Here is a 27,716-nt window from a genome sequence, read left to right as displayed (position 1 = left end):
GGGATCGGGAGTCGGGGGTGGGGTGGGCTGGTTCTGAAGGGCGGCAGGGGGGATGGCTGTGACGGAATGTTCCGTAACTCCACTGCGGGGGGAGACCCACGAGCCCTCGCCGTGACACAATGCACGGAGCTACACACCGGCATGCGCACACACACACACACGCACACGCACACCACGAGGAGTCTGGGCAGGACTGGCGCGCTGTGTCCGTGTCACCATCCTGGCAGTTCCCAAGGCGTCACCGTGGGGAAGAGCCACTGGAGAAAGGCCGGGAGGGGGGTGAGCAGGGCACCCCTGCGCAGACGGACAGAAGGACGGCCGGAAGCCCGCGCACGGATGGCGAGCCGCACTCACTGCTCCCTGGCCGTGCCCCCCTCCAGGTGACTAAGTCCTCACCCCCCAGGAGGGCGGCCTGAGGCTGGCTGTTCCTGCCCCTCCCTTGGGGGGAACCCAGCTCTGACGCCTGAGTCGTTTTCTCCAGGCCCCGCGCAGGTGAGAGCGCGCCTGGGCGCCCTGCCCCGGCTTCAGAACCCTTGAGCGTAACCGCCGAGCTGTGCATTCTCTCTGCTCTCAGGCGCTCGTGCACAGCCTTTCATCCCCTTTTACACACGGGTTCTGTTTCCGAGCCCTCGGCGCCCGGAGCCGCAGCCTGCAGGGAAACGGTGAAGGGAGCGGGTGGTGGGAGCCGGCATCCAAGTGGCCCATCCGGGGTGTTCTGTGGACGTGCGGCGGGACCCTCGACACGCAGAAGCAAGGCCAATAGGCTGACTGCCCACTGTGGCCCCTGAGGCCGCCTGCCGACTGCCAGAAGCAGCGTCACCGAGCCCCGAAGTAAGCACGGACTCCAGAAAGCAGCCACCTGTTTGTTCAGCCCCACCCGCCAGGACGGGCTGTGCGCCTGCCCCACGCTGGCCGTGCCCGCTCCCCTCCACACCGGGCAGGCGCCGTCCTTCCCAGCAAGGTGACCGCAGAGGTGCCCTGCAGCTCTTCCGTCCTGGCCTCGCCCCGGCCAGGACGCCAGGCCCTCTGCCGGCAAGATGCTTCCCCTGCCCCGAGGCCGAGCGCAGCTCTGTCCGGCAGTCGCGGGCTCTCTGCTCAGCTCCCAAGGTCCTCCATCCTCCACGGAGGCCCCTGCAGGCCAGGCTGGGGGCTGGGGTCCCCGGGACAGCCCCTCAGAGCCCCCAAGCTCCACAGCAACCAGGAGGGAACCCAGGAAAAGGACAGTGAACCTGACCACTGACCGTGGCCTGCGGGGCCAGCCCTGCATTACAGCACAGAGCCATTGCCATTGTGCTGCGTCAGGACAGCCCGGCTGCCGGGGGATGTCCCCCACACGGGCGGCCTTGGCCAAGGAGGCAGGCAGGTTTGTTTGTACCTTCCCGGAGCGGTGCTTGTGTGTTTGGAAATGGGTGTGCGGGAGGCTGTGGCCGGCGGAACCCCAGCTCTCGGAGGACCTGGTGTGGCTGCCTCGGCAGGTGGCTTCACGCTGCGTTTCGTGTCAGCCACTCTGCTTCCACCGAGATGCCTTCACCCCTGCAAGGTCTGCCAGACTCTTCTTTGCTTTTAAACAGGAAGAGACAATGTCACTGAGTGCAACCAGCGATCGCTAAGTAAACACGAGGCCCCTCGGGACTCGGGCCCACAGACGCCACGTCTCTTCCCAGGGAGCACACAGGTGAGAAGGAAGAAGCTTCTACCCACGCTGTGTGCGCGTGGGGCGTTTTGCTTCTCCCATTTATGAATTAACGGGTTCGTGTTTTCTCTGGATGCTTCGTTTCGCCTTCTTCTTCCGGCTTTTAAAAAAGGCCTCTTGCTGGGTGGGGTGGAACCAAATTGCTTCTGCAGCCGCGTGCAATTCTAAAGTCATCTGGGATTGGAAATTTCTGTGGGTGTTTTTCTGAATTTGAAAGTATCGGGAGTCTTTTCGGGCTGGAAATACTGCCTTGCACGTAGTAACTCTGCAACGACTTTTGGAGTATGTGGGCTGATGGGCAGTGAAAGCCACACAGAAAGCTCCTTTTAAAAAATTTTTTTAATTTGAGATAGAGTGAGAGAGAAAGAGTGTGAGCAGAGGAGGGGTATAGAGGGAGAGAGGGAGAGACTCCTAAGCGGGCTTCACGCCTCAGTGCGGAGCCTCACGCGGGGCTCAACTCCATGACCCTGGGATCGTGACCTGAGCCACAGTCAGGGGTGGGCGTCCCACGAGCCGTGCCCCCCAGGTGACCCGGGACAGCCTCTTCCAGGCAGCAGTGGCCTGTTGTCAGAGGCGTCTGTCAAGCCGCTCATCCAGGAGGAGAAGTTTTCTGTAAACGCGGGTGGAAACCACGCTTCGTGAGTCACAGGGTCCCTGTCGACCACTCACCTCTGCCGTTGCAGTGGGAGAGTAGCCACAGATACATAACCAACAGGCACAGCTGTGTCCTAGTAAAACTTTATTCGCTGAAACAAACCGTGGGCCAGATTTGGCCCGTGGGCCGCATGCCACGGACTCATCGCTTCAACGGGACGCGCAGGCCACGCCGGTGCTCCTTGGGGATCACAACTGGGTATTTCAGTTTAGGTCAAATGTCCTTCACACTGTGCCTAAAACCTATCTTGAGAAATGTCATTGCCGCGTGTTGTATTAGGGGCTAAATTGAAAGGCTTGAAAATACCAACTTTGCTCAGAAGGAATAGCACGTGACACCGTTACCTTTCTGGTTCTTGGATTTGGGACCCAGAGACGTGAGAGCCGTGAATGGTCACCAGGCGATGCCCAGGGCGCACATGGAAATATGTCTGGCCCCAGCCTGCACACCTCATGAAGCAGCTTGGCACGAGGAGACGAAGGGTGAAGTCTCGAGGTCTCAAAGGTGGACCCCATCCCAGGGTGTGCTGTGCGCACACCGGGCTGCAGGACCTGAGATCCTGAGCCGAAGAGACTGAGCCTGAAGCCTTCTCCTGACACCATGTTCCTTGGACGTTTGCGGTGCTGACATGCAGCAGTCACCAAATAAACGCTTTGTTTTATTTTATTAACAATTTTTTAAGGTTTATTATTGGGGGGAGGGTCAGAGAGAGAGGGAGACACAGAATCTGAAGCAGCTCCAGGCTCCGAGCTGTCAGTACAGAGCCCGACACAGGGCTCGAACCCACGAACCGAGAGATCATGACCTGAGCCGAAGTCGGACGCTCAACCAATTGAACCACCCAGGCGCCCCCTAACCGCTCCGTTTTAAATGGCACTGCGGTGTCCTCATTTCTAGACCAAGAAGCATGAGGTCCTAGGGAAGCAGGCTGGTGACCCGTCAGGCCACATTGTTTAAATAACTGCCCAACGTCTGTTGGGGTGGGTGAGTGCGGGGGGGCACGTGCACCCTGCACACCTCACGACGTCCTCCCCAGGAAGGGACACCCGCCTCCTCACGGGACAGCTTGGCAGTCACCTGCGACTCTTCAAACCCACCCCCGGGCTCAAATCAACGTGTGTCCATACAGAGGAACACGGAACAGCACGCAGCGTGGAACACGGACCACGGGTGCGCGTGTCACCGCAGGGAATGACCAAAGCCTGAGCCACAGAAGAACGTCCAGGTGATCGTGCCTCACGTAGAAGTCAGAGGCAGGCGAGACCACACAGGGCCTTCTCTGGGGACCAGTCCGGGTGTGGAAGGGGGTTGTTAACACACTTCAGGGCGTCGGTCGCCCCCGGGAGCAGGTGCGCCAAGTCTGGGTGGCGCCCGCTGCCCCACACTGGCCAGCGGGTCACTGGTTACTCACTAAAACAGGTGGTCGTCTCTGAAATGTCTGCAAACCTTACATAAGAGGCGGCGTGGACCCGGGCGACCTCTATTCCTGACCTTGGGGTGGGCAGTGTGGTTTTCTGTAGGGGGTAAGCCTCACCTCGCGTGGGAGCCAGGTTCGTGGTTCGGATGGGACACATGACATCTGACAGCCGTGATGATCCAGACGCGGGGGCGGCGGGCGGGGGTGCTGTCTGGGAACAGAGTGGCGTCAAGCAGAAGACCCCGGGGGTCCTTGATCGGGCGCTATGGCCACACACACGGGCTGGCTCAGAGGCTCCAGGCCCCGGTGAGGCGGGAACCCCGCTCGCTTCCCCACACCGGCTGGTGACTGTACCTGTCGGCCCCCTAACCTCGGGCCCCGAGCCCCCGCTTCAGCTCTGCCCCCAGTACGTGCACGGCGTCGGTACCCACTCACTGCCAGGACCCGCCTCGGTACCACCTGCACACGCTCGGCTTTCTCAGGACAGAGAGGGACCCACTGTCCGGCTTTGCCCAGGACCGAGGGGCCTTGGGGACATGCTTCTCTCAACCCAAACACGGGAGGATCGGGACAAACCACGACACGTTGGTCATTTCGTCCGGACCTGGTCCCTCAAGCAGGAGGGCCTGGTTTCGTTCTGATTTTGTGCCATATGAGAGCGCTGCAAACGTCTCGTGCGCCTTCCGTGAGCGCTCCGCTTATTCCGCAGGCGTCCAGGGAAGGTCCGACTCCATCCTCCACAGAATCTCCGTGACGCCTCTGTTCAGCCGGGGCTCCCCAGGGTCCGCAGGGGTTTGCCGGGGGACCCCGAGCTGGCCCCGCATCTTGCTGAGGGCAGATTAAGGCAGGGAAATAAGGCTGTAAGGCAATTGTTGCTTCCCAAGAGGCTGGGGGTGAGAATAAAAGAAAACGCTTTTTAAAAAAAGTTTATTTTTGAGAGGGAGGAGCAGCAGAGAGAGTGAGAGAGAGAGAGAGAGAGAGAGAATTCTAAGCAGGCTCTGCACTGTCAGCACTAAGCCCGACTTGGGGCTTGACCTCACAAACTGTCGAACCATGAGATTATGACCTGAGCTGATACCAAGGATCAGATGCTCAGCCTCTGAGCCACCCGGGCACCCCATAAAAGAAAAAGCTTTGAAAGCTGAGGAATCAATATTCACACCCGATTTCTGTAAGCAAAGATGGTTGTGCTTTGCTGTCTTATCTTGAAGCAGTGGGCATCAGAATCACCTGGAAAGCTCCTTAAAACAAGATCGCTGGGGGCACCTGGGTGGCTCAGTCGGTTGAGTGTCTGACTTTGGCTCAGGTCATGATCTCACGGTTCGTGGGTTCAAGCCCCACGTCGGGCTCTGTGCTGACAGCTCAGAGCCTGGAACCTGCTTCGGATTCTGTGTCTCCCTCTCTCTCTGACCCTCCCCTGCTTATGCTCTGTGTCTCTCTCTCTCCCAGAAATAAATAATACATTTAAAAATAAAAAGTTTTGAAAGCCCACTAGTTCTGGAAAGCTGCCCTCAGCACCCAGATGGTGGCTTACCCCCAGCAGGTGCTCTGGGTGGGTGGGTGGGGGGCCGCCTGCCCGGCCGGGGTGCAGAGCCTGAGGCCACCCCGACACAGCACCTGTCCGGCCGCCGAGCGCCTTGCAAACGGCCGAATAACATGTTGTGTCTCCTGCAGCCCATCCAGGCTGGGATGGACACACCCCTCGTGTGCGACTACGGCTCAGGCTTCAGCAAGGTGGGCTTTGCGGGCACGGAGGCCCCCCTGGGCGTGTTCCCCACCCTCCTCGGGAAACTTCGGCAAGACGTGAGTTACTCCGACCCTCCTGTGCCCAGCGCTGGTATGTGTGTGTGTGTGTGTGTGTGTGTGTGTGTGTGTGTGTGTGTGTGTGTGGTGGGGGGGCGCTGCGTTCAGCTCCTCCGGGCGTGTCCTTGGCACCGGGCGCGCCGCCAGATGCTGGCTCCTCTGGTGATTCTGTGTTTAAGCAATTCAGATTTTTGTGTCAAGATCTTAAGTCTAACTCGCTTTCCCGCAAACCCCGTGCAGACCAAACAAAAGTCACGTGCGGGCCCGACGCCCGCTGTTCCTCTGAAGCGTCCGGGGGCAGCGGACAGGACAGGCTTCGGCTCGGCCAGCCAGACCTGCGTGTCCTTTGCAAGGGGGTCGTTCCCCCCTCCGCCCCCGAGGTCGCTGCCACATCCCGGCTTCTCCTGTCACAGCAGCTGTGAGGCGCTCAGCTCACATAATGACTAACTCGCTCAGTTGACATGAGCCTGGCGGCCCTGCCAGGTGGGTGCCATGGGCCCCCCCCCCCCGGAGAGGAGCCGGCAGCCCTGAGCGGCAGCATGCCGGTATCCCGTGTGAGCAACCGTACAGGCAGGGTCCCCCCAGCCGCGTTCGGGTCCCCGGGGCCCAGTCGCCGCTCTCCTCCTTGGGAAGTCCGCCCATCCGTGGGAGGGGGCACCACGGTCACGCGGACAATCGCAAATGTCTAGGCTCCCAGGGCGATTATGCCTGGGCTCTGTGTCACTTGGGGCAAGTCAGTGGCACTGTTTATTTTTTTTATTTAAAAATTTTTTTTAATGTTTTATTTCTTTTTTTTAATGTTTTTTTTTTTAATTTCTCCTAATCTCCTATTTCTAGGAGAGAGAGAGAGAGAGAGACAGCGTGAGCAGGGGAGGGTCAGAGAGAGAGGGAGTCACAGACCGAAACAGGCTCCAGGCTCCGAGCTGGCTGTCAGCACAGAGCCTGACGCGGGGCCTGAACCCACGAACCGTGAGATCATGACCTGAGCCAAAGTCGGACGCTTAACCGACTGAGCCACCCAGGTGCTCCCTTTTTAAAAAATTTTTAAAGGTTTTATTTATTTCTGAGAAGCAGCACTGTTTCCAAGCATGAGTTTTGAGACTGACCTCACCTGACCTGCGGCGGCAAAAAGTGAGAGTCCCTGCCCTTCTCTACATGGGTAACAGCAGGCGCCTGACCCCTCGCTGGCTGACCGGCCTGTTTCCTCGCGATTGCAGAGCTCCGGGGTGAAGAGTGGGGGCTGTGGGGTCCGGAGGCCCACACCCCACACCGGCCCTGCCCCGGCACCGGCGCGCCTGGGGGCAAGTTGCCTTTAGGGCTCAGAATCCCCGTGCATGGAGCGGGGTTGACTGACACACACGTGCCACATCCGGGCGAAGCTTCACGTACGCCTGGCACGGAGTCTGGGCCCTGGAAGTGCGTAACAACGATGGACACGGCGCTCAGGGTGGTGGCCGTGATGAGTGTGAGTGCCCTGCCTCGGACGGCCGTGACCAGTGACCACGGACCTATTCTGTCCCAGCTCTGGAGGCCAGAGGACCTAATTCACGTGTGAGCAGGGCCTGGCTCCCGCCAGCGGCGCCAGGGGACCGCTCCTCCAGCTGCTGGGGCCCCGGGCACCCCGGGCTCGTGGCCACGCCCCTCCGGCCTCTGCTCCCTTCTCTGCGTCACATCTCCACTTCTGGCTCTTACAGGGACCCCTGTCACTGGATTTAGCCCCCCCCCCAATAATCCAGGATGATCTCACTTCAATATCCTTACCTTAATCACATCTGCAAAGACCTTGTTTCCAAATACATAGACTCCTGAGCTTGGACGTGGACACGTCTTTTGGGGGCCACCCTTCAACCCACCTCAGCTGGGTTCTGCCTATTGTCCGTGGGCCCCGATGTCCTCCCGCTGTGTGTCTCTCGGACGGGGACGCCCGGATCAACAGATCACCATGGAGGCAGATTGGGAGGTAGAAGGAGGGGGTAGGCCTTCCCTCCTGTTTTTCTTCTCTGTTCCCAAGTGCCTGTGCGCCCCGGCTCCCCCCCCACTGTCCGTCCATGCTCCCCACCCCCCAACACCATCCATCCACGCTACCCCCATCCGTCCACACTCCCCCCCAACCCCGACGCTGCACCATCCGTCCATGCAGCTCCCCGCCTGCCAGCCGCCCTGGGGCTGTACCTCTGGGCTCCCTCCGTGCTCCCTACTGGCTCTTTCAAACTCCCAACATTGTGTGACCGGTGCCCGGATCCAGCCCTTTGAGAATCTGTTTTGAAATCCGTGGCAGGGCGCCTCTTTGCCCCAACAAGTACCGTAATTTGTCCTGCCCCGTGAAAGCCACATCCCACATCCCGCAGCCCCGGGGGAGGGAAGACCCCTGTGGGCCGTACGGCGGGGGGCATGGCAGGAAGCAGGATTGTATATAAAATAGGATATAAAAAGTCACAGCGAGAAAGACCAAGTGCCTCACCGAAATAGAAACGAGTGGCCACGTGGCCACGGTGAATTAGTGGATTACCCACAGTAAACCGTGTATGTGAACCGTGGGCCGCCGGCCTCGCAGCCTTCGGCCCCGGCCCCCTCCCCCCCCGGGCAGCAGGAGGGACGCTCTCCTGCCTCAGAGCACTCGGCACCTGGCATGATGCTCTGCGCGGACTCACGCTTCACTCCAGAGACGAGACGAGCACCCCGGCCCCTCGGTGCACTCGGGTCTGGGGGAGCCGGCCGTGAGGGCCCTGGTGGGAGGCCCCGCGCCCTCAGAGCGGCGCACAGCCCAGCGTCACCGGAGCAGCCGCTCAGAGCCCAGCCCTGTCCTGCTCGGCATTTAAAAATATATTTTTTTAATGTTTTATTTATTTCTGGGAGAGAGACACACACAGCGTGTGAGCAGGGGAGGGACAGGGAGAGAGGGAGACACAGAATCCAAAGCAGCTCCAGGCTCCAAGCTGTCAGCACAGAGCCTGACGCGGGGCTCGAACCCACAAACTGTGAGATCATGACCTGAGCCGAAGTCGGACACTTAACCGATTGAGCCCCCAGGCGCCCCATCGGCTCAGCATTTAAACAGCAGCTTCAGACCAGGTGGCGCTGCACCCCCACCCCCGGCAGGCACCCCTCGCCCCCCACCCTCCACGTGGGGATTTGGCCAAGCCCGAAACTTCAGAGGCAGGGCGGCATTGACTGTCCTTCACACCAGCGCGTCAGCTCCGTGCTAAAGCGACGTCCCATCGACAGGCTCCGTGACGTGCTCCCCGACGGCACCGCAGCGAGGAAGGCGGCTTGGAGGATGTTCCATCCACCGGAGAGGAGATGGGGCTCAGAGACGGCGAGCGGCTTGCCTGGGGTCTCATGCGTTCTCCCCAGATTCTGCCTAAAAGACAGATTCTTAAGACGGAACAGCGCTGTGCCCATCAGCTGGGTAGCCTCAGGAATGAGCCTCTCCCTGAAGTCCACCGCACCCCTGCACCGCGGCACCACTGCAGAATGACGCCTAGGGCACACTTCCTGTAGACTGCTCTTCACCCACAGCTGAGAGCTGCAGGGCCACCCACCAGACCCATTTCAGGAAACACGGGACTCCCTCCATGGACGACTGGCCCGGAGCCCCCCAGGGGCCCTGCTGATGGCACGGCGTTCTAGGCACCCGTGCACCCCCTGGCCAGTGCCCAGGCTCGGACAACAGCAATGCCTCCCCACCCAGCTCGGTCAGATGCCCTCCAGAAACCCTCAGCCCTTTCGTGGTGTGTTGGCGTCTGCTCGTGGTAGACACGGGCCAGCTGTCCAATCCCTTCTGAAGGACGGAAGAAGGGGTGACCGCGCCGTGGAAGCAGTTAGGTCTCGTCTCCTCAAGGAATGACAAGTTCAATTAACCTGCAGACCCCGCCCCCCAGCAGTTTTGCAGGGTGGATGCCGCGGTCGGTGCCCCTACCCGTCCCCCCACGGAGAGCACACCCGTCCGCCTGTGTCTTTCAGAATCTGCTGGCGGGCGTGGAGAAGGAAGACTGCTTCCTCGGGGACGAGGCTCAGCAAAAGCGAGGGGAGCTTAGCCTGCAATATCCCGTCTCCCGGGCGGCCATCACGAGCTGGGACAACATGGAGAAGGTAGGCGGCAGCCTCTGCTGAGCCGCGGCCTGTCCACGGGGCCCTACCGATGTCCGGGGGCGGGGGGGGGGCGTCCTGGCATCTGGGGCTCTCTGGGCCTCTCTTGGCTCTCGATCCCTGTTGACGCTACATCACGCTACTAACCACATGGGTCGTGGGGTCGGAGGCCTGACCCTGGATCTTGTCTCCACGACTTATTGTCTTGGTCATTTTGGACAAGTAACCAGCCTTCCTGGCCCTCCGTTTCCTCATCTGTAAGAAAGGGGTGTAATTTTAGGCTCTGTCAGGGCCTCCATAGATGGCTGAAGTTTGCACACTGCCGAGGGAGATCTATTAATTATCTACACTGCATGACAAATCACCCCAAAGCTTAGAAGCTTAAAACACCGGTGGCTGCGTACTTCCTCTCAGTTTTTTTGGGTCAAGAATTTGGGAGTGGCTCAGCTGGGTGGTTCTGGCTTGGGGTCTCTCATGGGGCAGCAATCAGGAGTCAGCTGGGGGTGCGTCATCTGAAGGCTCGACCGGGGCTGGAGCAGACATTTCCAACATGGCGCTCCATGGGGCTGGCAAGGTGGTCCTTCTTGGGGACTTTCTGCAGGGGCGCTCTAGAGCCCTCACAGCATGGCGGCTTCCATCAAGCCAACCTGGAGGGAACAATCAAGGTGGCCGCTGTGAAGGCTGCCGTGGCTTTACGATGTAGCCTTACGAGCCACACGCCTTCCCTGTGGCTGTGTTCTGTGGGTCACACGAGTCGGTCCAGGTTCAGTGTGGGAAAGGTCTGCACAGGGTGTGGCTGTCAGGAGGTGTGCGCTCTTGGGGTCGTCCTGAAGGGGGTGCAGGAGCCTCACTCACAGACGCTTCCTGTCTACACAGCTGAAGTGTTGGCTCTGGTTCTGGCTGTAGCCCTCTGTCAGTGTGTCATAGGGAATACAGAAACTGAGCAGCGTAGACGGGTCTTTGGAGTGTGCAGCCCACTAGACCCTGGGACCCGGGCTAACCGGGCTGTGGCCTCCACCCACCCCTCCCCTCCCCTCTCTGGTGTGGGCTCAGCTGACTACTGGTGTGTGGTCCCAGCCCTTGGTTCAATTCTTGTCCAAATACCAGGATCGTTGCAACGATCCTCCCCCATGGTGCCCTTCCTCCTACCTTGCCACCCTCTCCCAGTTCACCCTCACAGTAGCTGCGTGGCTGTTGTACATCTGATCATGCCACTTCCCTGCTCCAGTCAGCCAACCGTGAGCCCACCCACCTGGCTTTTGCTGTTTCGTGGGCGCCATGTTGCTTTGTGTTTCCAGGGCCCCCTTTCCTGAGGCCCTTCCTCCACTGAACTTCCCCTCACTTCTGTTTTCAGTTCTCCACGGAGCGTCTTCCCCAGAGGCAGGCAGGGGCTTTATGCATTGCTTGCTGAGCACCTACGGTGCACCAAGCACTTGGCTAGGTGCTGGGGCCTGAGTTGTATCCTCCAATTTCCTATGTTGGAGTCCTGACCCCAAGCACCTCAGAACATGACTGTATCTGGAGATGGGGTCTTTAAAGAGGTGACGAAGGGGCACCTGGGGGCTCAGTCGGTGAAGCGTCTGACTTAGGCTCAGGTCATGAACTTGCAGTTCCTGAGTTCAAGCCCTACATTGGGCTCTGTGCTGACAGCTCAGAGCCTGGAGCCTGCATGAGATTCTGTGTCTCCCTCTCTCTCTCTGTCCCTCCTATCCCCCCTCAAAAATAAATCAACATTAAAAAAATTTTTTAAAGAGGTGATCAAGGTAACATGGGGTCACTGGGGTGGGGTCCTGATCCCGTGTGCCCAGGGTCCTTGTAAGAGGAAGGGATCAGGACACAGACACGCACGGAGGGACGGCCCCGTGAGGACACAGGAGAGGACGGCCGTCCACACGCAGGAGAGAGGCCTCGGGGGGCCCAGCCCTGCCCCCGCCCGGACCTCGGGCTCCGGCCCCCAGGACAGGGACTTTGTTCAAGTCACTTGGGCTGCGTCTCTGATACGGCGGCCGCAGGAAACCGCTAGGTTTTCTACAAACATCGTACCAGATCCTCCGTGATGTCCTCGTGACCCTCGACAAGGAAGGGAAGCTTTTCCATTTTACAGACGAGGAAACGGCACAGAGTCAGGTTCCTTGTCTGGGCCACGCCTGCTGCCACGCTGCTGCCCCCGCCGCGCCTCGGGGCCCCTGTCTGCTGCCCAGTCATACGAGGACTGTGCCCCGCACATCGCTGTCCGCTCCGCGTCCTGACTCGAGGCCCGGCGCACGCGGGGCTTGTGTCTTCTCTGCAGCCACTCTGTCCTTCCTGCTCTGAATCACATAAGCTACTACAGAAGCCACTTTGTGGTGTAGACAGGTTCCAGCCCACTTCTGGAAGATGGGCCATGGCTCCTGGGAGAGCATCACGGCACCTCCTGCTGTCTCCACAGATCTGGCACCACTCCTTCTACCAGGTGCTCCGTGTCGCCCCGGAGGAGCACCCTCTCATGATGACGGAGCCGCCTCTGACCACAGCGTCCAACAAAGAAAAGGTGTCGCAGGTAAGGGGCAGGGTGGTGGGCAAGTGGGTCGGGGGCGGGCCATGGGGAGGGCGGCTCTGGCCGCCTCTTGAGCCTTGGAGCTCGGGGACCCCTCAGGGCGTCGTCCCTTTGGTCAGCGAGATGAAGACACAGGAGGGACCTGTCCCCTTTGCCACTGGCGGCAGGCGTGGGGAGCTCACCGAGGGGCGCGGAGCGGGTGAGGGCCTCGTGCTCGGAGCCTGCAGCCGGCCTGTGGGCTGGGCAGTTACGGTCCGTGGCACAGATGAGGCAGTCAGCGTCTAGGAGTGGAAGCAGTTTGGCTGAGGCGCGGGTCAGCGGGCTGGGAGGCGGGCTGGGCCCTCGAGGCCTTGGCCCCGCGGGCTTGCTGTGTGGGGTGTCCTGCCCGGAGCGCCACCCGCTCTGAGAGCTCCCCGCCCCCGCCCCGCGCTGGCCGCCTGCAGGGAGGCGGTACGTGCGGATCGGATGGATCAGGTTGAACTGGGTCGAGCGGGTTCTCGGAGGCTGTGGAGGACAGGCCGGGGACAGAAGGAGAGCCCCCCCCCCCCACCCCGCAGGCTGCAGGGTCTTTTCAGGGCTGGTGAGTGAGGTCCAGGTGGGGAGGGGCCGCTGGCCTCAGGATTCCGGGTACGCCAGGAGGCTTTGCCTAATGAGGACGTTGAGGAGCTAATTAAGGAAACAGCGAGGTGCCGCCACCTGGCCCAGAGCCCCTAGAGCCCCGTGGTGTCCCCTGCGGTGGGCGGTGACCCACAGGGCAGGCGGCGGCCTGCAGCACCATCTGCCCGCGGAGGAGCCCTGTGCCGTGGCCCAGAGTCAGCACCGTCAACCACGGCACAGGCGGGAGCTGCTGCCTCATTTAAAACAAAGCCCGAGGGGGCCGACGACTCGTCCTCTGCACACGGACAGGAGACACAGAAGTGGGCCACAGCCGGGCTCCACGTGGACACGGGCGCAGAGCCCACGGCTTTGAAACAGCAGGTACCCAGGTTGAGAGCTGCGTGTGCGCATCAGAGCCCCGGTGAGCCGGAGAGAGAGGCGGCAAGCAGGACTGTCCCTCACCCGAGGGGAAGGTGCCACTCCCAGGCTGTGTTAGTGTTCGGCAGACAGACGGTGGGACACGTGCGTGCGCACACACGCGCACACACACACACGCACGCACACAGACGTGCGTGCACACACACACGTAGTATATAGAAAAAGATCTGTTTCGAGACACTGGTTCATGCGATTATGGAGACCGACGAATCCCAGAATTTGCAGCGTGAGCCAGTGGGCTGGAGCCTTGTGCTCTACTCAGATCTTCAACTGATTGGACGAGGCCCACCTACCTTGGGAAGGGAAATTGGTATTATTCAATCAAGCGATTTATGTTAATACATTAAAATATTAAAATGTTAATATTATCCAAAATCATCCTCATAGACACCCTCAGAATAATGACTGACCAAATGTCTGGGCTCCCCGTGGCCCAGTCACACTGACACATAACATTAACCCACAAAGCAGTGCGCCGGCCACACAGCCTGTCCCCGGTACTTCTCCACCTCTCTGGAGCCCACTGCCTGGCCTTCTGCCCTGGGTCTCTCTGAATCCACCCCCTAATTATAATGGGGTCCCAGCGGGAAACCAAAGGGACCCTCACGGGGGTCATTTTGGTGCGACTTTCCTGAAGGGCTGGCACACAAGGGAAGCGTACGATCTAGAACAGCGACATGAACTGGTGCGGAGCTCTGGGCTAGTCACGGAGAGCTCTTGCCCTTAAACCCAAAAAGCCCGGGTGGTTAGTGTGGGAGAGGGAGGGACGATGGGGAGGGAGCAGGGGGGAGAGCTGCACGCCACCCCCTCCCGCCTCCCCTGCAGGGTCTCCACGGGCAGAACCCAGGGGGTCGCCAGCAGAGAAGCCAGTGCGGGCAGCAGCCCAGCGCGTAGGGAAGCGCCAGCCTGGTCTCGAGACCCAGATTCTGGCCCCGGCTCTCCCAGCACACGTGACCTCAGGGGGTGACACGTGTCCTCACGGGGTCCTGATTTCCTTATTATTATTATTTTTTTTTAATGTATTTTTTTTTAATGGTTTACTTATTTCTGAGAGAGAGAGACAGCGTGAGCAGGGGAGGGTCAGAGAGAGAGGGAGTCACAGACTGAAACAGGCTCCAGGCTCTGAGCTGGCAGCCAGCACAGAGCCCGACGCGGGGCTCGAACCCACGAACCGCGAGATCATGACCTAAGCGAAAGTCGGACGCTTAACCGACTAAGCCACCCAGGCGCCCCGGTCCTGATTTCCTTATGAGAAGGATGGTAACGGTGTCACCCTGGGGGCGGGGGCATCGCGGAAACAAGATGCATCAGTGCCGGGAAGGGCATGGCACTGGGCTAGTGCCCGTTGAGCACTCAGTAAATGTTTCTTGTTGTCCCTGGGTCTCAGTATTCTCATCCGTAGAATGGGATCTTGATCGCAGGAGCCCTGAAGGCCCTTCCAAGCTCGGTGACCTCCCACCTCACCTTGGGCCTGGGGAGCTGAGGTTGGTCTTTTGTCTTAGTGTTTTTAGGGGGTGGGGTCTCTGGTTGGATCACGAAGCTTCTCTCCTACCTGGAGTCCACTTCCCCTGCCGGGACGCAGGCCCCGGGGCACCGGAGACTGGCACAGACTCGCTGCCGCCTGCCCTGCGTCCTTCGAGGTGGTGCCTTCCACGCGTCACATCGGGTGGTCCCCGCCCGGGGCTGTTGTGAATGAAGCTGGTGCGAAGAGGCGTGAGCCAGTCCTTGTGTGACTCGTGGTTTCCCCTCCCCCCCAGACGTGTGCTCAGTGACCCCCTTGGTGTGTAACTCGCTCACTGGAGGGCCCGGCTTTGCGTAACGTCTTCTCTCGAACGCCGTCTTTACTGGGTTTCACAGTGTTTGTCCAGAGGCAGCCGGGTCACTTCTCAAGCGGCCACACCCCAGCCCTTTCCCTTCTTGTCCCGTCCCCCCGCACACCTGCCCTACTTGCCCCCACAGCTGGCGACTGCCCCTCTGCCCAGGAGCCCGTGAGCCAGCCCTCGGGGATCCCTCCAGAGCCGGCTAAGCACCCCGTGGCCGTCTACAAGCTGCGCCCTGACAGCTCCAGCTGGCTGTCACCCCGTCCCCAGGCGCGGCCCCCTGCCGGGTTTGGAGCTGTGACAAAGTCTACCTTTCAATTGTCCAGGTGGCCCCATGTTGGTCCCACCATCAAAAGAACCTTTAAAGTTTTAAAAATATTTTATTATTTATTTTTGAGAGAGAGGTAGAATGTGAGCAGGGGAGGGGCAGAGAGAGAGGGAGACACAGAATCCGAAGCAGCTCCAGGCTCCGAGCTGTCAGCACAGAGCCCGACGCGGGGCTTGAACCCACAAACCGTGAGATCATGACCTGAGCCGAAGGTGGACCCTTAACCGACTGAGCCCCCAGGTGCCCCAAAGAACCTTTATATCAAAGCACCTGGGTGGCTCAGTCAGTTAAGTGACCTCTGGCCTGGCCGCCAGCGCTTGCCACTGCTTCTTCACAGATCCTGTTTGAGACCTTCAACGTGCCCGCCCTGTACGTAGCCAACCTGGGAGTCCTTTCTCTCTACGCCTCCGGCCAGACCTCCGGTGAGTGGCCCTCCTCCCAAGCCCCTGTGTCCCTCCTGGGCAAGCGGTTTGCTTCCACTCAGCCCGTGTCGTTCCTCAGCAGCTTTATGGAGGTGGAACTGGTGCACAGCAAAGTCAGTGTGTCTAAGTTGTGCACTGGGATAAGTTCTGACGTGTGGATACCCTTGTGCAGCCACTGGCTCGATCAAGATAACGAACGTACTTGTTACCCCTAAACCCGTCCCCTCCACCCCCACGCTGCCCCCTCCAGTCCGTCCTTAGATGAGATTGCATTTTCTAGAAATTTGTATAAACGTTGTTGGGTACAGGGGTGCCTGGGGGGCTCAGTTGGTTACATGTGTGACTTGTCTCAGGTCATGATCTCACAGTTTGTGGGTTCGAGCCCCGCGTCGGGCTCTGCTGACAGCTCGTGGCCTGGAGCCTGGTTCAGATTCTGTGTCTCCCTCTCTCTCTGTGCCTCCCCCGCTCATGCTCTGTCTCTCTCTCTCGAAAATAAACATTAAGAAAAAATTTTTAAATGTTAGTGGGTATGTACCCTTCTTTCAAAGGGTTTTCTCACTCAACATAATTGTTTGGGGATTCACAGAGTTAATTTCTTTTTCATGGCCAGAGTATTCCGTGTGTGAACGCACCACCCTTTGCTTATCTGTCTACCTCCCGATGGACACGTGGGTGGTTTCTGGCTGGGAACCATTATAAACAAAGCTGCTGTGAACATTTGCCCACAAGTCTTTGCGTGGACGTACGCTTTCACTCCGCTTGGGTAAAAACACCCGGAAGTGGAATGATTGGGTCAAATGGTAAATGTATTTTAACTTAAAAATAAAATCGCCAAACTAGCTGCCAGAGTGGATTCCGCCAGCCACGTGGACGTGAGCTTTTGTCACGGCAGCCCTTGCAGCAGGCGTGCGGTGGCTTCTCGTCATCCCGTTTGGTGTGTGTATCAATGTGCAATTGGCCCCACACTACTTGTTGAAAAGACACTGTGTTGGGGCGCCTGGGTGGCTCAGTTGGTTAAGCGCCTGAGTTCAGCTCAGGTCATGACCTCACGGTTCGTGGGTTTGAGCCCCGCGTCGGGCTCTGTGCTGACAGCTCAGAGCCTGGAGCTGCTTCGGATTCTGTGTCTCACTCTCTCTCTCTGTCCCGCTGATGCTTGTACTCTCTCTCTCAAAAATAGATACACATAAAAACATAAACGTGAAGACCTTGGCTGCCAGATCCACTGTGTGAGAAGAGCCCACCACCCAGAACCCTGGTCTGCTCTTAATGGCCCCACAAGTCAAAGCTTCGCACACAGGGAAGCCTGTGTCCCCGTAACCACACCACAGCTCCGGGCCTAGCACCGAGAGCTATGGTCCACCTTGCTAGCTGAAGAGTAAACCTCCTTCCCCGCACCCAGCCTCGTCTGACGATCGAGTTATACTCTGAGTATTTTAGGGAGAGAGCCACTAAAAGCAGAGTATGCTTTCTCTTTTACCCTTTGACGACTGTTGCTGTCTGTGTGGCTGGTGGAGGAAGAAGACTTGCAGGTGTTCTGTCCAAAACAGCTGGCCTTTGGTCTGAGCCAGCTCGACTTGATCCCAGCACGGCCCCCTGCAAAGGAAAGCTTGTTCCTCAGACCCTTTGCCTTACCTTATTGTTATCTTTTTATCTCTTACTACCTTATGATCTCTTCCCGGAGACTTGACAGCTGCGAAGGGACACCACAGAGCTGGTGGTGACACCAGCCTGTTCTCTTGTCCAGGAACAACCGTCGAATCTGGAGAAGGGATGACGTACGTTGTGCCCGTCATTGATGGCTGTCCTTTGCCTCAGTCAACTGTCCAGGTGGACTTGGCAGGCCAGGACCTAACCATGTTCCTCCTGCAGCTGCTGACCCGCAGTGGACACTCGTTGGTGACCACAGGTAGGAAAATGCCGCTCTTGTCTGGGTGAACCAGGCCCTGGGGTGTAGTGTCCTTCTCGGCTTGTTCAACCTGCAGCCCTCAACTTGTAAAGCTAAGGCTACTTGACCTTGACCCAAGTCTTAACAAATAACTTTATCTATGTCAGGGACATTTAGTGATGACAATGAGGATGAGGGTGATGATGGTGGTGGTCATGGTGATGAAGATGGTGGTGATGATGGTGGTGATGGTGATGATGGCGGTCATGATGGTGGTGATGGTGGTGATGGTGGTGGTGATGGTGATAAAGATGGTGATGATGATGGTGGTGATGGTGATGGTGGTGAAGGTGATGATGATGGTGGTGGTCACGATGGTGGTGATGGTGATGATCATGGTGGTGATGGTGATAAAGATGGTGGTGATGGTGATGATGATGATGGTGGTGATGGTGATAAAGATGGTGGTGATGTGGTCACGATGGTGGTGATGATGATGATGGTGATGGTGGTGATGATGGTGGTGATGGTGGTGGTGATGGTGATGAAGATGGTGATGATGATGGTGATGGTGGTGATGGTGATGAAGATGGTGGTGATGGTGGTGATGGTGGTGGTGATGGTGATAAAGATGGTGATGATGATGGTGGTGATGGTGATGGTGGTGAAGGTGATGATGATGATGGTGGTCACGATGGTGGTGATGGTGATGATGGTGGTGAGGATGATGGTGGTGATGATGATGGTGATGATGGTGGTGATGATGATGGTGGTCACAATGGTGGTGATGGTGATGATGATGGTGGTGATGGTGATAAAGATGGTGGTGATGGTGATGATGATGATGGTGGTGATGGTGATAAAGATGGTGGTGATGTGGTCATGATGGTGGTGATGGTGGTGGTGATGGTGGTGGTGATGGTGATGAAGATGGTGATGATGATGGTGATGGTGGTGATGGTGATGAAGATGGTGATGATGATGGTGATGATGATGATGATAGCGATGATGATGGTGATGGTGATGATGATGGTGATGACGGTGATGGCAATGGTGACATGATGACAATGACGATGGGCTAAGCTTTACAGAATGCTCACTCTGTGCACAACACTTAGCTGAGCGAACATTTCACATCCTTCGTGTCACTGCTTCATGCTACAACGCCATGAGCGGGAACAGCTCTCCCCATTGCAAGAGGAAGAGGCCCAGGAACAGCAGGGGCCTTGAACATCACATGACTAGCAGGTGCATCACGTGGGATGTGAACCCAAGGAGTCCGGATGAGGATGTGCCTGTCCCACTTTTCACGCACCTCCTGGACCGGGCTCCCAGCCTGCAGAACTCACATGGCACCCATTTCCAACGAGCTGACAGTCCTGCTTTGTACTTCTCGGTCTGCCCAGCCTAGAGGTCTGTGTCCACAGGCGTAATGCGTACTGAACCCTAGACAATATAGCAATTAGAAGAAAACCAGGGGCTGTGAGAAGGATCAGCCAGGACAAAGAGAAGCATTGCACTGACACCTCCCACGTAGCAAGGAGACCTACTGTGCGTGATCTCATCCCATCTGCACAATAATCCTGCCAGTGAGGTTTAATCTCGTGCTTGAAGATGAAGACAGGGAAGGTTTAAGAGAGAGTGAACTAGCCTAAAGCCAAGCATTTGGTAAATGGCAGAGGCGGGATTTGAACCTAGACCTGTCTCACCACAGCCCAAACTAGGTAAGGAAGGGGAAAATATCAGGAAAGTGCAATGTCTCAGAAGCCAAGGAGAGAGAAGGGAGGGGCTCACGACCTCAATTTCTGGAGGGCAAGCGCCCGCAGAAGAACTGAGGAGTGCGGCAGGGCTCTGGAACAAGGCAGGCGGAACAGGCACAGACAGAGCAGGTCAGGTGGCGTGGGTGAGGGCGGAAGTCAGCGGGCTGGAGAATCAGGGAGATTTCTAGGGGGGCAGGTGCTGGGAGCTCCAATCCAGATTCAAAAGCAATGGTAGACAACATATAAAACTGTAACACACCAGGGTCTGAAACCTGCTGTCGGCCACCAGAAGGTGGGAGGGATGCGACCTTCCGGATGTTTCCGGGTGAGGGGCGAGGGGGCCGGGTGGGCTGGGGCAGTTCTCAGCAGGAGGGGCACCTCTGAGCTGTTTGCAACCGACATTCACAGCAGGTGGGGATGGGGCACCAGCAGCAGCGCCAAGTTCAACAGATAGTAAGATCGGGTTTGATCTTCCAGCCCCTTAAAAACACAGCGTACACAGCGGGATATCAACGCGTAACACACAGGCGGTCTCCAAATGTTTGCCTCTTAGTTGAGGACATCTCGGCTCTACCTTTCGCTTCCACGAGCCCAGGCCCCCAGCATATGTCAGCCCTCGCAGGGCACTGGGGTCTGAGATGAAGACAAGAGCAGGCGTTACAGTCGTGCTGCCTCGCCCCCTCCACGAGGCGCTGCAGCTTCAGGAAGGTGCTCCCTGGGGACAGGGCGCCTCTGAGCACCATCTCAGGTCGCGTCCTTCTCTGCCTGGCCCTTCGCCTTTCCCCGTAGGTGAGCTGGAGTACATCCGGAGCATAAAAGAGCAATACTGCTACGTGGCCTTGGACTTTGACAGGGAAAAAATAAACACCGACTCGCCTTCCTACGCGCAGAAATGTCAGCTGCCCGATGGCCAGGAGGTCACGCTCGGGCAGGAGAAGTTCCTCTGCCCCGAAGTGCTTTTCCAGGCAGACCTCATAGGTGAGCGGCGGGAAGGGGCCGGGGGTGAGGCCAGGCGCGGCCAGTGGGGCCGCTGTGCGGGGGACGGAGCCCGGCAGCCACGAGGCGGCACTGTCTTCAGTAGGGAGTAGGAGCCTGTTTCTAATTTCTGCGGGAGCAACTATCACTTGCTGAGTGCCTACTGCATGCCCGTGACGTTGCCGACCACTGCACGCGGGCTGCGGGCTTCGTCCTGCCGCGTCCGACGTTGCTCGTGCCACAGGTGAGGAAACCCAGTGCAGAGCACTAAACACTTGTCAGGTGTGTGACTCCACTGCGCCCCGGCCCTGCCCTTCAGCTGCCTGTTACTCGTGCTACACCTGCTTGCAAAACAACTTGAATTATGCAAGTGGAGACAAAGCAGAACTAAAACTGTAGATTCTGGGGGAAATTTAAACATTTTGGCAGATGTAGAGATTTTAAAAACATTCTCGTATAGTTAACATACCGTGTGGCATTTGTTTCAGGGGTACAATTTGGTGATTCAACAGTTCTGCACCTCTCCCGGCGCTCATTGTGATAAGTGTGCCCTCGATCCCGTCACCTGTTCCCCGCCCCCACCCCTCCCTTCTGGAAACCATCAGTGTGTCTCTCTTTGTATTTCCCTTTGTTCGTTTGTTTTGTTTTCCACTCTCACCTACGAGTGTGATCATACAGCACATGTCTTTCTCCGACTGGGTTGTTCGCTCAGCACCTCACTCCCCAGCTCCCTCCACGTTGTTGCAAATGGCAAGCTTCGGTTCTTTGCGGCTGCTTGATACTCCGATGTGTGTACCGTGCAAGTTTTTTGCAGGATCGTGTACTGAGCCAGACCATGGAAGCTGCCCCAGTGAGCTCGAGGGTTTAGAGGAGCATGGAGTTGGCTGAGCTCCCTGGCAGGCGTGGCAAAACAGGAAAAAAATGTGATGGATTGTAAAATTCCCTTTGATTGTGAAGGTTTCCAGGTCATCACCAACTATTTCCTGGAATCAATTTGTGGAAATAATTGGTTACATTAATGAGGGACGGAGGGGAATAAGAGGGACCAAATCGCTTCCCCGGGATTAGTAGCTCGTAAGGACATGGCTTTCGCATCGGGCACAAGCAATCAGGGCTTACCTCTGCTTTCCCATTGGACGGTGCGGGAGATAAAGGCTTCAAACCTGGCACGTGTCCCCAAAATATTAAGTGGATCAAGGAAACCGTCGTTGAATGAAGTTTCTGGCCCCCAGCGTGACCTGAGTCAGTGAGCGTGAGCACGGCCAACCCCGCAACGAGAGCCGAGCGTGGGCGGCCCGTGTTCACGTTCAGTGGGCACGTTCTCAGTGATTCTGGCCAATCAGCCTTTCATTCTTTATCCCAAGGCTGTGCCCTTGGTCCCGTGCCAGGTGAGGAGAGCGAGGCGCCCTCAGGCCCCACCCACCCCTCCCAGGAGCTCGCAGTGCTGAGCGGGAGTACGAGGTCCCTGTCCTTGAAGGCTGTTCTCGGCTTCTGTATATGGACTAAGGAGGAGTCAGGATGTCAGCTGACGTCTGTGGCCACCATTGTGCGATATACACAGATGTTGGGTCATTAAGTTGTACGCCTGAAACCAATGTAATGGTTGTACGCCAATTACGCCTCAATAACATATAAATTCGTTTTTACAAAAAGGAATTGTCAGTATGATTTTTCAACGTCCACCCGAGCAAGGACACTGCCTCTGCAGAAATATGTTCATCAAGTACTAGATGCTGTGGCATTAAAGATTAATTGTTGGTGACATTTGAATATAAATCATCCCAGATGAGTGGGGGAATGAATATTTGTTTTTTCAGCAGTTAGCCGTTGAGTCCACGGCTATGCTGGCCTGTTCACACACATTGTCCTGCAGAAATCCATGAGGGCCCTGTGGCCGGCGGGGCTGTGCCCACTGCCCTGGGAGCTGAGACCCGGGGGGAGCCCGCGCCCCCACCCCCCTCCCCAGAGCTGCCGCTGGGAGGAAGGGGCCAAGGGTGCAGCCGGCCCCCCCAAACTTCTGTCTTCCTCCTCCCATCCCGACAGGGAGGAACGACCTGGGCATCCACATGAAGGCCTTTCAGAGCATCAGCTCCTGCAGTCGCGACTTCTGGAAGGTTCTCTTCAGCCACATTATATTGTCCGGAGGTACCTGCTCCTGTCCCGGCCTGCGGTTCCGGATGCAGAGAGAACTATCCAGCCTGGTCTCCCCTAGCATTAGTGTGAAGGTACACGGTCCCCCGACCCACCCCCAGAGGGCTTCCTGCACTCACTGCACAGACATTTCTGGAACAACAGGGTTTCACTTTGTCAGGTGCTTGGGAAGCGTCAGTAAGCGGAGGGGTGGAAGACCCTCGGGGCGTACATTCCGGGGGCAGGTGGGGGGAAGCCGTAAACAACAAGAATCCACATACTAGGGAGTAAGTGTGCGGGTGGGGCTGTAAGTCACGGGTGGGGGGGAAGCCACAGAGGAAGGCGAGGTGAGGGGTCAGGGTGGGTCTCCTCGGGAGGGAGCAGGGGAGCCATGGGCATACCTGAGGAAGCGCCCAGCCGCCCAGGAGGGCTTAGGGGTGGCGGTGTGAGGTCAGAGATGCTGTGTGAGGCTTGCGCTCCGAGGACAGAGGTGTGAGCAGAGCCAGGCTGGAGGCGGACCTTGGGGGCGGGGCACGGACTGTCCGCTGCAGGCGCAGGTGAGGGTCAGGGTCCCCAGGGAGGAGGCAGTCGGACGGCCATCCCTGCCTCGTGGCTGCAGGGGCGCCCTGGGGCCCGTCGGAGAGGGGACCAGGGACCTTACAGAGCTTGCAGCTGGGACCAGGACTCCGTGGGGACTTCAGGGGAGGCGAGGGGCTCCACGGCCCCAGGGAGGGGTGCAGATGGTGAGGAGGACGGGCTCAGGCAGCCGAGGGAGGGGGAGGCGCCGGTGCCGGGCAGCCCCGAAGCCCGTCCCCCCACCGGCCCTGGCCTTGCACCCGCTTCACCTGCCCCCCCCCCGTCATCTTCCACCCTGTAGAAGTGCTACGTACATATTTAGTTTTAAGTTAATGACATTTGCTTCTTAGGGGATGTCAGGTTTACAGGAGAATCGGGTAGGAAGTGAGGTCCCACACACTCCCACTTGCGTCGGGACACACACATCCGCTGAGACCCAAGTCCCCGGCTCACAGAAGGCTCCTCCGGGCTTGTATGCTCTGCCGGTTTGGGGACGTGTGATGGCCAGTGTCGCCCTGACGGTATGACAACGTCGCTCCCTGCCCCGAGGCTCCGTGCCCACCTGCTCACCCCGCCCCCGCCCCGGGCGGCCACTGGCCCTCTCCCGGTCGCACTAGAAAGCAAAGGAAGGCCTAGGTAACGGTTTGGAATGTCCGGCCCGGTTAGCACAGTGAGGAGGGGACCTGTGTCTGTCTCTGTAACTGGATTGAAGCAGCTCGGGTGCAAGCAGGGCTGGCCGCGGCGGGAGGGACCGGCTCGCCCGTGCCTTGTGGGTTGAATAAAGGCCTCCGTCCCCCTCGGCAACCCCGGGCCGCCCGCCACCGGGCTGTCCTCGCCGGGCTGCTCCTTGCTTGCTTCTGGCCTCAGGGCCTCTGCTGCCACGCGGTGTCCCGTGTCACCTGGGCCTTGGGCAGGCGCAAGCCCCCCACCCGCCAGCCGCGAGGGCGCCCCCACGATGCCCTCTATGTTATGGGCTCTTGGGAGCCACCCCCCCAGAGAGACGCCAGCCCCTCGTGCCCCGTGGCCCGCACTCGCCGCTACCCTTTGCATCCCCCTGCGAGGCACGAGGTGCGAGGTGAGGGCACGGAGCACACGGCGTGGGTCCCGGCGGGCCCACGGGCTCTGCCACCAGCTCCGGCACAGCACACCTGCCGGGGCCTCGGCCCAGGGCCCAGAGGCAGGAGGTGTGGACGGACCCAGACCCTCTGACCCTGAGCGCCCCCGCAGCCGCCTCATGCCTTGCAGGCAGGGCTCCAAGAGAACTTTCTGGCTTAGTTCTCAGTGTCTTCTGCTACCTGCCCAGAGCCCCACCTGCCCTCCGGCCTCCCTGCCTCCCTCCCTCTTCCCCAGCCGGACGTGGTGGCCGCACTTGGTGGGCCCAGGCGATGCTTGAGTGGGAGTGTAGGCCACCACGTGCTCTGGGCAGCGTGGATCCGTTTAACCTGGGACGCGTTTAAGCCACACGACCTTAGACCTTCCTCTGAAGGAGGGAAGACTCACCCCCTTCGGAGACGTTCCTCCTGCAGCCCAAATCCTGCTCTAATAAGATTCTTGGCATAAAACTCTGGTCGTGATTTACCTTTATTTCCTTAGGATAGTTTTTTCCCCTTAGAATCCATTTCTACACGTGGATTACCTGAGCCAGAAATGTGCCCAGCGTAAGGCTATTTGAACAGATGGCCAATTGCTCACGGAAGCAGCGGCCTCCGGGCCCATCAGCACAGGGGGGACAGCGGCTCGTGCCCATCGTCATTCAGGCGGGGACCTCGGTTGCTTTTCTATGTTACGTATTTATTTATTTGCTTTGCCTTTTTGGGAACTGAGGGGCAGCCGACTCACGATGCTATGTTAGCTTCAGGGGTGAGGCCCAGTGAGTACGTCGTGCTGACCCGGTGACAGAGCCACCGTGACTGTGGTCCCCATGCCCCCCCCCACCCCCCTTCGCGCATTCTGCACGAGGCCAAGGTTTTTAAAACTCTCCCCAGCTGGACGCATGCAAAGCCAATGATTGCTCTAATTTGCATTTCTTTAATTCCTGCCGAAAGTGAGTGGTTCTGCAGAAGTTTCCCCGCTGTCTGGCGGTTTTCCTTTCTGTTTTTTTTTAATGTATTTTTGCATCTGTCAACCCTCGGGCCGTGTCTCCGTTGGTAGTTTTGCGTCCTGTTCTCCTGAATGTGTGCACTGTCCCAGTTTTGTGCACGCTGTTTGCGTCTGCGTGTGCGTTCAGAAAAGACACGGATGTGGCGGGTGATTCGTCCCAGCGACAGCCTGTGGGTGGCAGCAAAGACAAGCAGAGGGGCTGGCTGCCGGTGGCCCGCTCTCCTCTGCCCAGGCCTGACCCCGAACGCGCTCTTGTCCTCCCTTCTGACTGGCGGTTTCTGCGGTATTTCTTCTCTTCGCAACAGCCGCCAGCGTTTTCACGCAGGCAGGGCTCTGTGGTGCGACAGAGCCGGTGAGGGACGGTCACCGACTCTGGCCACTCGTCCTTCCTCGTTGCACCTCGCGGGACCCTCCACGGCCTCGCCCAGTCCCCTTTCCCCGCAGACCCCTTTCCACATGCCTCACGGAAAGTCAGCGAATGCGGAAGGGTGACCACTGTGTGACCTCGAGCAGGGGACGCTGGCCTTGCAGCGCAGTGGTCCCACGGGGGTGGGTGCTCTGACGTTTGGCTCCTCCCAGCCCCAGGGGTGCCCTGACCTGGACTGGAAGCTGCCCCCTCCCCGAATCCAAGGCACGGGGCCCGCACCCGGGGGCAGGTGTCGGGGCGGGAGTCAGAGCGCAGCACGGTGCGAGCGTCCAGGGCTGTGCGCCCAAGCGTTCAGGGGATTTCTCCGGGTCGCTTGAGTGCCTGTGCCTCTTGCGTATCCGTATTTTCTTATTTTTCTACGAAACCCACATGCCTTCCCCGTACACTGTAATCACTCGGAGATGCGCCAGGTATTTCAGAGCGAGTCTAAGAGCCAAGGGTGAGCCCTTCCTGCCCTTGCTACTTTCATCCTGTAGTTTAAAGCTACAGGCAGGCAGCGCGTGCACCGACAGGCATCTTTAAAGGTTGGAATAAATTGCGTTTGCGCGGAGGGAGGAAATGACTGTCCGTGAGGTTTGTTCGGGGATTGATAGTTTGTGCCTCAAATTTGGAGTGGTATTTTGATTCTGGTTTCCTTCCCTCTCTCCTCTGACCCCTCCACCCCTCCCGCACCCCGTGCCCTCCCTCTCCCACCCTCCCCTCTCTCTGCCTCCTCCACCCTGTCCAGGTATCCACCTGCCCCTATTCCACGTACAGCGCCTGGATGGGCGGCTCCATCCTGTGCTCGCTCTCCACCTTCAAGGACATGTGGGTCACCAGCCAGGAGTATCAGGACATCGGTTCCTCTGTCATCAGCAGGAGAAGCTTCTGATTTGTGGCTTTGTGGATGCCGTCTCCTGGCCTGTCCATGCCAACTCCTCCTTGGCTGCATTGATCGGAGCTGAGAACCAGCTCGAATGTGAGGGTGGCCCTTCCTCCCCAGACTTCCATAAACCTGGTCAATAAAGAACAGTCGACGCTCTCTGTCCGGGCAACGCTTGCAACATCTTGGGAAATGCTCACAGGGCAGTCGCTGTGTTAACGCAGGGTGACGAAGGGGCGGGGGTTGGCTGCTGGCCCCCGAGGACGGGTCAGCACAGCTCAGTGTGTGGCTGCAAGGAACGTGCCCAGGCTCGGTGCCAGAAACAAAGTCTGTTTCCCACTCACGCCGCGTGTCTGTGGAAGGCCAGCGCGGCTCTATTAACATCGTGCTCACAGCAGAATCTGACCGCCGGAGCAGACAGCGTCTGGAGTGTTGTCCTTCACTGTGGGTGAGCGTGCGCCCCGGTGGCCTTTCATTGGCAACGGAACGCTTGAGCCAGACATGTGCCCACAGCTAATTGTCCGGAACGAGTCACCGCAGGGGCTTCGAAGTGCCATTGGCTGCAGACGTGGCTCCCCAAGTGGGAAGGACACAGCGCTACTGGGGCAGCAAGGGGCCTGGCGGCCTTCTGGTGGCTTGAGCCCTCATGCCCGGCTGTGAGACGGGTTATTAATGCTGACCTCGTGATTCAGGGACTGAAGCTAGCAGAGGCGAATTAACTCAGTGAAGGTCACCTAGACAATGACAGGGGGTTCAGATCTGTGGATAAACCTTGCAGGGGTGCAGAGGGCGAGCAACACAGGGGAGAAGGAACTACAGACAGTGCAGAAGTCCCCCCCCCAGGACAAGTTTTGCATGTGGACAGAGCTCTGGGAGCGTCCCACACACTGACACAGCCTGATGGCACTTCCAAGCATTGAATAAATTCTAGAGGCAGTGGGAGAAAACAGCAGGAAACAAAGAATCTAGTGAAGAAATGGGCAAGAAGCATGAACAGACACTTTTCCAAAGAAGACATCCAGGCGGCTAACAGACACATGAAAAGATGCTCAAAATCGCTTGTCTTCAGGGAAATAAAAATCAAAATTGCAACGAGATACCACCTCACACCTGTCAGAGGGGCTAAAATTAACAACTCGGGAAACAACAGATGTTGTTGAGGATGCAGAGAAAGGAGAAATCCTTGTGCACTGTTGGTGGGAA

General features: G+C 58.3%; 1 protein-coding gene across 1 annotated transcript; it reads left to right on the top strand.

Annotated features, from left to right (window-relative positions):
* The first annotated feature begins 1,302 nt into the window (after nt 1-1,302).
* Nucleotides 1,303-26,585, top strand: LOC120233857 (actin-85C-like). Its single transcript, XM_039235346.1, has 10 exons — nt 1,303-1,363; nt 1,572-1,675; nt 5,440-5,568; nt 9,532-9,660; nt 12,086-12,196; nt 15,714-15,798; nt 17,543-17,704; nt 20,233-20,421; nt 22,462-22,643; nt 26,379-26,585. Exons 3-10 carry the CDS (start codon nt 5,455-5,457, stop codon nt 26,520-26,522), a joined length of 1,116 nt encoding a protein of 371 aa, XP_039091277.1. The 5' UTR covers nt 1,303-1,363; nt 1,572-1,675; nt 5,440-5,454; the 3' UTR covers nt 26,523-26,585.
* The last annotated feature ends 1,131 nt before the right edge of the window (nt 26,586-27,716 follow it).

This window comes from Hyaena hyaena, unplaced genomic scaffold (assembly GCF_003009895.1).
Source record: "Hyaena hyaena isolate Hyena2069 unplaced genomic scaffold, ASM300989v1 scaffold_98, whole genome shotgun sequence".
Taxonomy (NCBI): domain Eukaryota; kingdom Metazoa; phylum Chordata; class Mammalia; order Carnivora; family Hyaenidae; genus Hyaena; species Hyaena hyaena.
Note: the sequence above shows the minus strand (reverse complement) of the source record. Positions and strands in the feature narration are given on the sequence as shown.